Raw genomic sequence first — 12,254 nt, forward strand, 5'->3', positions numbered from 1 at the left:
GAGTTTTGAACTCTCCTTTGTCTGAGCTGAGATATGGTACACCTTCTTTTCCTAATCAGGTCTCGGCACCTTGCTGATGCCTTTGCTGAAAAACCCTCATTTTGCGGAGGATGGTAAGGGACACTCTGTACTTGAAAACATCTGGTCTACTTTGTCAGGCTCTACTATAAAGAGGAGATTATTTTTTGTTGTAATGTATCTGCTTGCATGTTAGAAGAATATTGTTAAAAGTCTGTGACTAACCACCTTACGGTGACAAATCAGATAATCTATTTAGTATTAGGTCTGTATGGCTGCATGGTAGTAAAAATTCCTTGTATCAAAATTCTTATTTAATGATATTGATCCTTTCCCTATTCTGATATTTGCTATGTTGTCAAGAAACGCAGCCTAACTCGGCACCATTTGCATTGAAAAAAATTATAGCAACCAGAGGTGCTCCTTATAATAGGATCTTGTAAACAGCCTCATGAATGGCGTGGGAGTTTAAAAACAGGATGCTCTGCCATTACTACAAAGGAGAAAGAATCAGTCATCTTCCCCTTCTGTGCCTCAACCTGTTATCTGCTTTCATGTTGAAAACTACGTTAGTAGTTACAGAGAGCTTGAAAGTTCTCCACCGAGTTCTATAAGCACAAACTTTATCAAAACCAAGTGACTTTGACTCCATTGTAATCCATAGTTTTTCTACTAATTCCAGAGGAAGAAGAATTTGGATATTATATCATAGATGATTCAATATGACGCACAAAAACTCCCAATGAACTGTCACGATGTTTATATCATTGCGCTTGCTTGGCTATATATAAATTACAACTTCTGTGATTGTTGATGTTTGAAACTTCCAGAAGATTCAATATGGCTGAAAAGTAATTGAATATGGAATTAAAAATTGGCTGCTGTTATTTTAGCTGCAGGTGAGAAACAAAAAAATTGCTCTCAGCAATAGTATTTGTTCTTATTTTGCAGTGCAACTACATGGGAAACATCTTTATTGCAACCAGAAATATTGTATTCGTAATTTTTAAAAAATTAATTAATAATAGAAGGAAGATGCTCTGTGTAAAAATATTTCTATAGATATTATTCATTAAATACTTTGAAATTACATAGCAGTTTATGCTTTATAAATTTAAATACCAATTTGAATGGTTCTGATGTTTTCCACAGACTCCAGTAATGAAAGGTCAGATCTAACCTAATTAATCATTACAACATTGTTGCTAGGTATTCCCAACTCTTGGACACAGAGCTGAGGCAGAAAATCATCTGATAAAGGCCAAAGAATGAGTCAATAGCAGACTTAAGATTGGAACTCTAAGTTCTTGCTTCCTGGTTTCATTCTGAATCATAAATTATCTTGTAACTGCTGAAGTGAAGAAGGAGGTCAGTAGCAATTTAATTACATTTAGGCTTCTCACATTCATTTCTATGCTTTCTAAAATCTGTAAGTTGAAAACCACCAAAAGACTGAGATCGTCTGATTCTGATTTCTAATGTGAAAATGCAAACTGAAAAATAAATAGAAATATTAGTATGCAAAAAAGGCACAGATAGTGGTGCCATTATAAAAACCCATGAGATTAGAAGGCTAATTCTTAAGCCTATCTCCCATTAACTAGGCTTGGGAGCCCTGCATCCCACCTGGTTGTGCTGGGTGCTCAGCACTGCAACCGTCTCAGTAACAGGTTGCAGTAAGGGATAGCTTTTGTGCAAGCCCTTCATTGACATTCATGGCATGGAAATCTCACTATTCCTTAAAAATATATTCTTTTAACTCCTGTGGCTTCAAGAGGAAAAAATGGCAAGGATGTGACTCATCTAATTGGTGAAATGGTATTTCTCTGAATTTGCTGTACTCTAGAGCGACAGCTCGGGGGAACGGTGAGAGCCTCCTAAGTGGCAGGGGGTCGGAGGCTCCCTCCCAGCCTCCACTCTGGGTGTCCCTGGGTTCTTTCTGCTTCCCAGATCCCATCCAAGGTGCAGTTCTGTGGTGCCGACAGAAGCACCCGCAGAAAATTAGGGTCACCGGCAATGGTAGATGTGCCAATATACGCTGTGAGATGCTTTTCTGAGCATCAGTTCTCGATTTCGGTCGATTAAGTAGACCAGTCGGGTTTTGTTACAAGCCCTGAAGAGAAATCATAGACTCATAGAATTGTTTAGGTTGGAAAAGACCTTTAAGATCACCAAGTCCAACCATTAGCCTAACACTACCAAGTCCACCACTAAACCAATTAAGGGTAGACTAATAATTAATTTCATGTTTCCTGGCTTGGTGGCTGGATTATTTTTTAATGAAGGTAAAAGTAGAATAGAATCATTAAGGTTGGAAAGGACCTCTAAGATCATCAGTCCAACCATCAACCCAACACCACCATGCCTCTAAACCATGTCCCAAAGTGCCACGTCTACATGGTTTTTGAACACCTCCAGGGATGGTGACTCCACCACCTCTCTGGGCAGCCTCTTCCAATGCTTGACCACTGTTGCAGTCAAGAAATTTCTCCTAATATCCAATCTAAACCTCTCCTGACGCAACTTGAAATGAACGTTCTTCATGGTTTTGAAGCACGCCTTGGGATTCTACCTGAAATACAGCCTAATGGGGGAGCTATTAAGAACACCAGCAGAAAAGGCCGGCCAGAAAGAGCCGCCACCACCGGCAGGCGAACCGGGCCTTCACAGCCCGCGGGTTTCGGCCCTGGCTGTGGCCGGGATCCCCGGCGCCGGGCGGCAGCGGGGCCCAGCCCGGGGCACCCCGAGCCCGGCCGCGCCGCCGCCCGCCCGCAGGGGGCGGCAGAGAGCCGCCCCACGTGACGCGCGCCGCGCTGCGCCGCGCCGCCGTGGCCACGCCCCGCGGAGGCAGCAGCGAGCGAGGCCGGCGGCGGCGGCGGCAGCCGGGGGGGGAGCGAGGGAGGGAGGCAGCGCCGGGCCGGCGGCCGCGCCACGGCGGGGCTGCGAGCGGCGGTGGCCCGGGCCGGGGGCGCGGAGCGCAGCGGGGCAGGATGTCGCGGTCGGTGCTGCAGCCGAGCCAGCAGAAGCTGGCGGAGAAGCTCACCATCCTGAACGACCGGGGCGTCGGCATGCTCACCCGGCTCTACAACATCAAGAAGGTGCGGGGGCCCCGGCGGGGAGGCGGGGGGAGGAACCGCCCCGGCGCGATCCCCGCCGCCGCCCGACCGGGCCCCGGCCGGCCCGGCGCTCCGCCGCCGCCGCCGCGCGGCTTTGCGGCTCAGCCGGCCGCGCTGCGGCCTAGCTGCGGGGCCCGAGAGGCAGGGCGGGGAGGCGGCGGGAGCCGCGCCGCCGCCGCGGTCAGGGGCTCCGGCCCGGCCCGCCGCTGCGCCTCCTGCGGGCCCGGGGGCGGCGGCGGCGGCGGCGGGGGGTGGGTCTGGGGCTTCCCGGGCGGCCGCCGTCTCGCTACCTGGCGGCAGGGAGGGAGGGAGGGAGGGCCCGGTGCTGCGCGGCGCCCGCAGGCCCGGCGCCCCCCGCCGCGGGGCCTAGGCCCGGCGCCGTCCCCGCGGCAGCCGGTGCCGCCCGGCGCCGCTCCCGCCCCGCTGTGCGTGAGTCACGGGAGCCGGGAGTGGGCTGCTCAGCCCGGCTTTCCCACGCCGAGTTGCGAAACGTGTCGCTACCGAAGGGAAGGGTTTGGGGTAAAATTAGTAAGTTTAATTTCAATAAGTTCGAGGCGCGCGGTTGCTTAGCAGCTCCCGGCGTGAGATGGAGCAGATGTTTGAAGCTGTCGTGGGTGCTGGAACTGCTCCCCGCCTTCCCGAAATGAAATAAATCGGTGTTTGCATAGGTGAGGTGGTTCGGCGGTGCAGGAAGCTGCCGGTCTCGCTGTTGACGGAAAGGGCGGGTTACGCCTCCCTGCTCAGTTAATTTCTCTTCTGGAGCAAATCGTTGCGCTGTCCTAGATGGAAGAACGTAGTTCATGGCCGTCCCTTGCTCCGGGTGCTTCATGTATCCTTGCCAGCTTAATATTCCTAACGTGCGATACATCATCTGAACGTGTACGGCTGCTCAGTCCGCTTCCAGTAATGAATATTAGTTAGGATTTCATTGCTTTGCCTTGAACGCAGTTATTTCTGAGAGATTTTTCTTATTTCAGAGAAAATGTTAGCTATTGCATTCAAGCAACGAGCATACCTTTGAAGGTTTAGCACGTTAAAATTTCTGTGCAATCTCATGCTGGGCTCAGCTGGCCTGTGCTGCGGCAATAGCAGAGGGAGTTTGAGAGTTTTAGGTGCTTACTTGATCACTCTGACTTCTGAACCCAGGTTTTTGTCAGGAGTGATCCTGCCTAACAGATCTGAGCTAAAAGATGTGTCTTGTCAAATTGTTTTGCTCATATGGGAGACTTGCATTTCAGGAGTAGTAAGGGCTACTGTGTTATACCAAGTGGCTACTGTGTTATACCAAGTGCAGTGTTGATTTTAATTAAGGGTGTTATTTCTAGGAAAAAAACCCCAAATGATTGAAGTATTCAGAAGTCAGTGTTGATCCAAAGCAACGTCCGTAGTTGATGTGCACTTGAGTGTTTCTGCAAATCTTCACTGGCATAAATAAAGCATTCTAACAAAATTACTGCAAATTCGTATCTTTCCAAAATAGACGTGACGTCCCTTTTAGTTTGCAGTTTTGTACGTTGGGAAATTGCTTCAACTTAATAATTGTAAGAATATAATCGCACTTTTAACACAAAACAGAAATTCCTTATTTATGGGGAGAAGCAGCAAAATGGGGAAATCATTTGTGTGTGTGCTTGGTGTGCTTTGAGAGAAACTTACCAGGTGAAAAACAGGGTAAGGGAATTTTGCCTGAGCATAGCCGTGCTTTAGGGGGAGAAGGCAGGAAACAAGGCAGGAAAAATTAAACCTTGTCTTGACATACAGCTATGCCTTAACCATTGTGAGTGCAGACTCTGTTTCCATTATGACTGTTCTGATTTGGGGACACTTGCTCATGTTAAGCGGTTCAGTGCCTACAGACACCTTTTTGCTGGCATGTTTAGATGGCAGCGTCCTGAGCACGTTTGCCCGTATGGTGGTGGTAGCTTCTGCCATTACTCATGCTAGTGAAGTGATGCAAATGGATAGGTTCTCGGTAGGGGAGCATCAGTGCTAGAGGTGACACCAGTTTTTCATGCAAATGCCATGAACTGAGCCCAAAATTGTGTAGGTCTTACCTACAGAGAGAGAGGAGGCATGACCAAGTGACTTGGTTATTGTGTGTCGTATTGTTTTGCAAATCTGGAGATGTCCCAGACGCAACTCTGTGTATTCATATAGTGATTTGTGATTCAAATAGTTGTTTTCTTAAGCTGCAGTCAGTACTGCTTGACAGTGGTAACTGGCTAGTTCTGATGGTGAGCCCCAGAAGTCTTGGGATTGACTACTGTGTTTTACTGTGGATTTCTTTTCAGCCCAGCTGCAGCATAACTGGCTGCTTGGAACACTTTATTTTTCTTTTCATTTTTTTCCTTTTTTCTTTTTTCCCTCTCTGAAAACAGTCGATTCTAAAACTGCTGTTTAAGATTCTCATAGCTTCCTCCATTGAAGATGATATCGAAACTCAAGTTACTAGAGATAACCACACAATATGTGGTATTGCGGTTAAAGGAAATGGTTAAGACTCTTTTTTTAATAAGAGGAAGTGAGAGGTGAAGTATTCGTAGCTGCCTTGCAGATTGCTGTAGATGCTGTCTAGGGAGTAGAGATTTTAAAGGATTAAGAATTTTCTCGACTGTTAGAAACAAAGCAGTAAAATTTTACTTCCCAAGGAATTACAGAAGTTGTTAAAAGCAGTTAGAAACTTGGTATTTATACTTCATCTTTCTATATAAATTTCAGTTTTGAGATCATTGTGCTTATAGCTGTTAATTGTTCATCGTTTTCTGTTTACTGACCTTCTGTGCTGTTGTCTTCTGAACGAGTTTGAAGTTTGTTGTTTTTAAGATAGAGTATCTGAATGTATGGGTTTTTGCCTCCGAGAGTGACATGGAAAATATGAAATTACCACTAAGATAATAGTGGATGAGGAGACAGAACTCACATTTGATCTGTATGGAGGTGGAGTTTTTGTTGCTGTTGTTATTTTGAAGGGTGACCCTTGGCTTGCTGCTTTCAGCTGTCCTCTGTACTGGGACCAGTTGTTAGTCCTGAACTGGGAAATCTTACTGTTGCAGTTTCTCTCCTGGTTTGTTCCTTCTACTTTTTAAGAACTTATCCTCAATTATCCAGGCTAGTGATTGTATTATTGTTTTCCATGTAACTCTCTTGTCATTACTTACTTACAATTAAACCTCTATAAATCAGAGACAGCAGGGGTTTTCTTCATGCCATCCTGGCTCAGGTGAAGCTTGGATTTTGTTGTTACCTTTCAGAGCAGACCGAGACTGTGTTGGTAAGCTTTGTGTAATGCTGCCAGTACTGTCAGATAAGTGTATTGTTCAAGAGTGGTGGCAGAGAAATAATCTTGTTTTCTGTGGGTCTGTCTTTTGTTTGTTTATAAAGCTCTTGGATACTGGGAAGTATTTGCAATAAGAGATTTCATCTTAAAATACCTGAAGTATAGATTTAGCCAGAGTAAATCAAGGGAGTGTGATTTTGATGAATGTTGAAGCAGTGCTACTGTCAACAGAACTGCTAGGGATAAAAGTTAAGGTTTTGAATTATTTAGAATATGTGTTATTCAAACATGATGAGTCTGTTATTTAGCATTAATTGCTTTGCTAGCAATGTTCTGTTGTTCTTCATGGTACAAGTTTTATGTTTGTGTGCAGGCTTTTTTCTTAAGAGGTCATTAACAAAAATTCTTTCGACTTTCACAACTGTGATGATTACATAGTGTCTGAAATGAGAATCTTAAATCAATTCTTAGATATGAACTGCATAACCAAACTGAAGTCATAGATAAGGAACAGAATAAATATTTGCAGGGGCTTTAGCTGACTTTATCTTTACCATTCCAAACTAAAAATGTGGTCCCAATCCTATTGTGAGCGCCACATAGCTTAGTATGAAGCCAGATTTAAAATCATGTGGCAGGTGATTAATTGCCGGTTAGTCCTTTAAAGATGCAGTGGTGGGAATATTGGATTTTTAGCTGTACTGAGCAAGATACTTGTTAGCCATTTTAAAGACTGAGTGCTTTTTATTTTCCCTATTTATTTTCTCTTATGCAGCAGTTAAAGTACATACTCTTTTCAGAAGAGCGAGAGAAGGCATATGCTGTGAGGGAAAGAGGAGGACTGTATCAAGTCTCCCGTGGTAAACCGATGACAAGTTGACCAGAGCAGCCAAGGCTGAATAGAGGTCAAAACTTACTTCACCAGCCTTTTACACTGCTCATGAGATTGCAGTGAAGAAAACGATCCCAAAAGCTCTGAAACTGGACTGGAGAGGACAAAGCCTAAACATTGCATGGGACAGTTGTAAAAGGCAGTTGATAAAGTGTACTTGTTTTGCTCAGGCACTAGGGCAGTTCTTCAGGAAAAAAGAGAGATTTTAGGTGACAGGCAGAACGTGGAGAAGTTTCCAATCTGAAGTTTGGAAGGGTGTAGGATTAGATCACCCTTTTGACACTGAGCTCTGTGCTGGAGTGCAGAGCTTTGAGCTGAGAGGAAAAGCTCACAAATAATCTTGTAAGTTGGTATTGGAAAGAACAGATAATGTCTTCAGGTCATCAGGAAGTGTCTTAGGGTGGGGCAGTATTGCTTCCAGTGCTTGATAGATGTCAGCAGTTCTTTAAAGGTTAAGATGACAGTATATGTTGGTCTATTTGTGTTTGTGATCCTGGGAATGGCTCAGAACACTGTCCTGTTGAGGAGGAGTAAACCCCAAACACATTTAGAGTCAGTGCTGGCAATAAAAAAAAAAAAATTCCTTTGCTTAGGAAGCTTGGAACCATGTCGTGTTATTTTTTTAACTCGGAAAAGCAACTACTTTTGTAAAGGAATAATGAGACTTTCTAATACAATATAAAAATATCTCACGTTATATTCTAAAATACACAGAAAGCCAGGTGGATTTATCCTTTTGAATCAAGTGTAGACACCCAGAATTATCTTGCATTGTTTCTTTGTTTACAAATATGAATTACCTGCCCCCCCAATTCCTGTTCATTTGCCCTGCCATGTGTTGACACAAAACCAAATCCAATTTTAGTTGCAAGAGATTTTTAAGATCATGTGTGGAGAGGATGCAGCTAAAAAGTCTTAACAGTTTGCATTTTAGATTCCGAATAGCCAGGGCATTTCCACTGCCTTGCTTTCATTTATTAAGATGTTACTTTATAAATTACATTTAGGGAAAGTTTTGTGGCAGTGAAACTTCTCTTCATTTTTTTCCTTTGCATTTCACCTGGCCCATATTTGATTAATAGAACCAAGTGCTTGCTTAAACAGGTGCTACAAACACAAGAGGACAATATGAATTTATCACTGTACCGATAGTGTCAAACCAGGCGTATTTTTTTCATCAGTGAGGTGACAGGTCACTCTGGTATGGACAACTTAGGAGAAATTCTACACATTGACCTTAGCAAGGCTGCTGACATTACCTCATCTGATTGTTCTCACAAACAATCTAAGGAAGTGCAGTCTGGATGAAATTATAATGATGAAGGCAGATAGATAACCATATTAGGGAACGGTTATGAAGATCTCGCCATCAGATCACGGTTCAGCAGGGTCTTGTTGCGGTGTCTCTTACCTCTGGTTCCAGTCACTCTTTGTATTAACAACCTAGATAGTAACTACAGTATGTTCAATAAATTTGTAGGTAGGAAACTGGAAGAAGCTACAGAACTAATGACAAACCTAATTAGAATTCAGTTTGAGCTTAACAAATTGTAGGTATGGTCTAACAAACTTGGAGGTGGCTGAGTAAGTATGATTGTAAGCTATTTTGTGCTTAGTGAAATTTAAAATACGAAATGAAAAGTAATGAGATAGCAGGTCTGCAGGAAATAGCTGGGAGAGGTTGGGGACATGCCAGGGAAAACGTGAGCCAACTAAATTTCACGGCAGAAAATCAGGGACGACATGAAGTTTTATAAATGTGTGAGCAAGATAGTCTGACAACAAAGGAAGTAATCCTTTTGTTCTACATGGCATGCATTGAGACTCATCCAAAATGTATCTGATTCGACACAGTTTTCAAGAAAGATGTGGACAAAACAGAGAAAGTCCAGAGCAGAGTAATAAGACAGACCAGTGGTGCAGGAAATTTCACCCATTAAGGAAATGGGAAGATTTTTTTAAAGTAAATTAATAACTGATACAAGTTTTTAAGTATTTAGGACTGCTGTAGAGAGAAGGGGAATAGTTTGTGCAATTCAGTACGGCCACAGAGATCAAGAAGTGTTGGATTAAATTGTAGCAAGAAAAGTTCAGTTTAGATCTTAGTACTTTCTAATTAAAAAGATCGTTAAATATTGGAAAAGACAGTGAGAATGTTTTTGAATGTACCCTGTTGGAGACCTGTAAGTAAAGATTTGGCAGACATCTCCCAGGAGCAACATAGATACAGTTGATCCTGCTTTGGAACAGGAAAGTAGGGTAGGCAATTTCTCAAGGCCCTTTCTAGCCTTTTCTTCTGATTTCACGTGAGTTTACATTTTAATGGGTTGGATCTCTGAGTAGAGATACACTAGGATTTAAAATAAAGTATGTGCTTTGGGGTTCAAGACATACCAAATAATGAATAATGGTGGCGAAGGCATCTTGCTTAGCTCTAGGAAACATTGAGCTGACTTTTAACACCTTTAAGTGTAATTTTGAATTAATATGGAAGTGCATTATCTTCCAAACTTTTGAACCTTCATGCATGAGAAGTGTAATAGCTGTTAAATTTATAATAATTTTGAGCCATATTTTGGGCATGTCCAAGGCCTACAGAGACTGTCCAAAAATTAGTTAACTAGAGGCTTTCTTCTGATTCCAGATCCTGATTGAATCATGGGAACAGTACAGTTGTGGTTGAATCTATTAGCATAGTTTATATATATATATATAAAAAATACAGGTTTACCTTTTGTACAAGTATCATTTATATGACTGCAAACATCAGTAATGTAATTTACTGGGTACAAGATTACCCAAGTGATACTGGTGTAGGAGGGTTAAATTTTAGCCATCGAAAGTATTAAACTATAATATTTGTCCATGTGTGACCGACAAATTGTTGCATCTGCTTGCATTGCTGTTGAGAGGGACAAGGCTTCATTCACAAAGCTTATCTGGGACCAGCCTGTTTATTATTAAACTTAGGCTTACACAAAACCTAAAATACAGCAAAGCAGTTGTGGTAGGCTTCATCAGAAATGTTCGGGCAAACGTAGTGAACTGTTTCCTTACATATTCACCATTCAAAGCAACTCTTTATTGATTACTCGCCTCTCTCGGGAGTTTTGCTTTTTCAAAATTAGAGATTGTCCGTTTGTAATCTCATTATTTTAAATGCATGACAGAAACAAAGAATAAATAATATGTTTTATTCTACAGAAGTCTAGAGTTAACGATGAACCTGTCTCTTTGAATGTTTCTTTGACATGTATTATTTAGTATAATTTATAGGATGCATAGCTGCAAACCAGGCATTCAAACTTACAGCTACATTTTAGGGTGAAGTCTTTAATGTCAGCAGCTATTACAAGGGAAGAATGGTTTTACTGTGCATGCCTTTCTTGTGTGCCAAGAGAATGTGCTGTAGTAAACTGTAAATGGTATGTACAGTTGTTTTCCCCATTTCTTAAATATGAGAAATCTTAGCATATTTCCATTTACTAATGAAAGTTACTAGTTCAGGGGATGACATTTTTTGCTGTTGTTGAAATTCCATCAGTTTGCTGGTTAAATTCACAGTGTTTTTTAGTGCAGATTCATTTGTAAATGAAACTTGAAGGTGAGGTGATTTGTTGACTAAGACTTATTTCAGTATATTTTGTCCCAGTCCAGTGGAACTGTGCTCAGCAGTGTTTTATCTCAAGTCCACAGTAACAGTAAACCAAGATCTCTTGAAGTAATAAAAACATATTAAATTACTGCAAAATATGACTTGTTTTATGATCATTTTCTGATGTAGGAGGTTTGGGGGATGAAAATAGGAAATTATTGATTCAGATGGCCCTGTTTCTCTTTTATTGGGCAACAGCCCTGCTAATCATTTGGAATAGGTTGGGCTTAGCATAAAAAAGAAGGCTATAGAAGGTACTTCCATAATACAGTAACGTATTTAGGCTTTTTTTTTTTAATCATCCTTCACCATGTAACTCAAGTGATACTTCCCAGTATTCTCAATCAAGGACATGTGGCACGTTTAGGTAAAAAGCATGAATGAACTTCAGGTTTTCTGATTGCAAGTTTGCACCCTGTGTATGCTGTGCCATGGCACTGGCTTTTGACAATGATTGTACCTGAACATAAACTTCTATTTATTCATGTCAGATCAGGTGGATATATGTAGTAATTCTGTTGATGGCTGTTTTTTTGTTCTCATCCAACATCCTCTGCCTTCAAGTAGGAGGTGAAATGTTAGGCTTTGATTTTTGCAGTGATAGCTATAACTGTACTGGGGTAAAAGGTCTCTGCTGTATCTCTGAATGTTGGTGTACTCTGGGCCAAAGGCAGTTGTACTGGATTCTGTGTTCTTCTTTATAGGCTAGACCTTAAGCAGGTTTTTGTTGTTGGGTATTTTCTTGTTGGCCACTTGTGAATGAGTACAACCTAGAAAATAAAGCTATGTAGTATCCTTCATTTTCAAAGTGGAAATAGTATAGAAGAACATAATAGCATCAAGTAAAGAACAGAGTCTGAATTTTGTTTAATTATAATAATCTAGTTATCTAGATAATTAAGGTGGGTAGGAAAATGCTGCTTTAGTTCAAAAGGTATGGCATAATGTAGCATCTCTGAACAGTACATGTAGTCTGATCTGTCTTGTCTGAAGTTTGATGGCCTGTGCATGTGATAGCAAAGATGTATTCTGAATAATGAATCTCTTAGCTATAGAAATCATCTTGTTCTTGGTAGAGTTGGATGCACAGAATCAGATCAGGAGAATATATTCACTTAGTTGAGAGCTTATCATAGCAGGGTACCATTCTAAAGTGCTTGGAAAGAAATGCTGTGTAACTTGATAGAAATCCAGTGTCTGAGTCCTTTTTAGTTTTTTAATTACTTAGATTATTCTTTAACGGTAGCTTTGCATCATCTTTTTCAGCATAACTGCTTGACAGCTGTTTAGTAATGT

The 12,254-nt window shown here is 42.0% G+C and overlaps 1 protein-coding gene across 4 annotated transcripts in view; it reads left to right on the top strand.

Annotated features, from left to right (window-relative positions):
* Positions 1-3,008: 3,008 nt before the first annotated feature.
* Positions 3,009-12,254, top strand: part of NCKAP1 (NCK associated protein 1) — a 60,090-nt gene continuing 50,844 nt past the window's right edge. For all 4 annotated transcript variants that reach the window (XM_075711652.1, XM_075711655.1, XM_075711651.1 and 1 more), the window contains exon 1: positions 3,009-3,116. In XM_075711652.1, the coding sequence (XP_075567767.1) occupies positions 3,009-3,116 (108 nt within the window). The remainder of the gene's footprint in view (positions 3,117-12,254) is intronic.

This window comes from Pelecanus crispus, chromosome 5 (genome assembly GCF_030463565.1).
Source record: "Pelecanus crispus isolate bPelCri1 chromosome 5, bPelCri1.pri, whole genome shotgun sequence".
Classification (NCBI taxonomy): domain Eukaryota; kingdom Metazoa; phylum Chordata; class Aves; order Pelecaniformes; family Pelecanidae; genus Pelecanus; species Pelecanus crispus.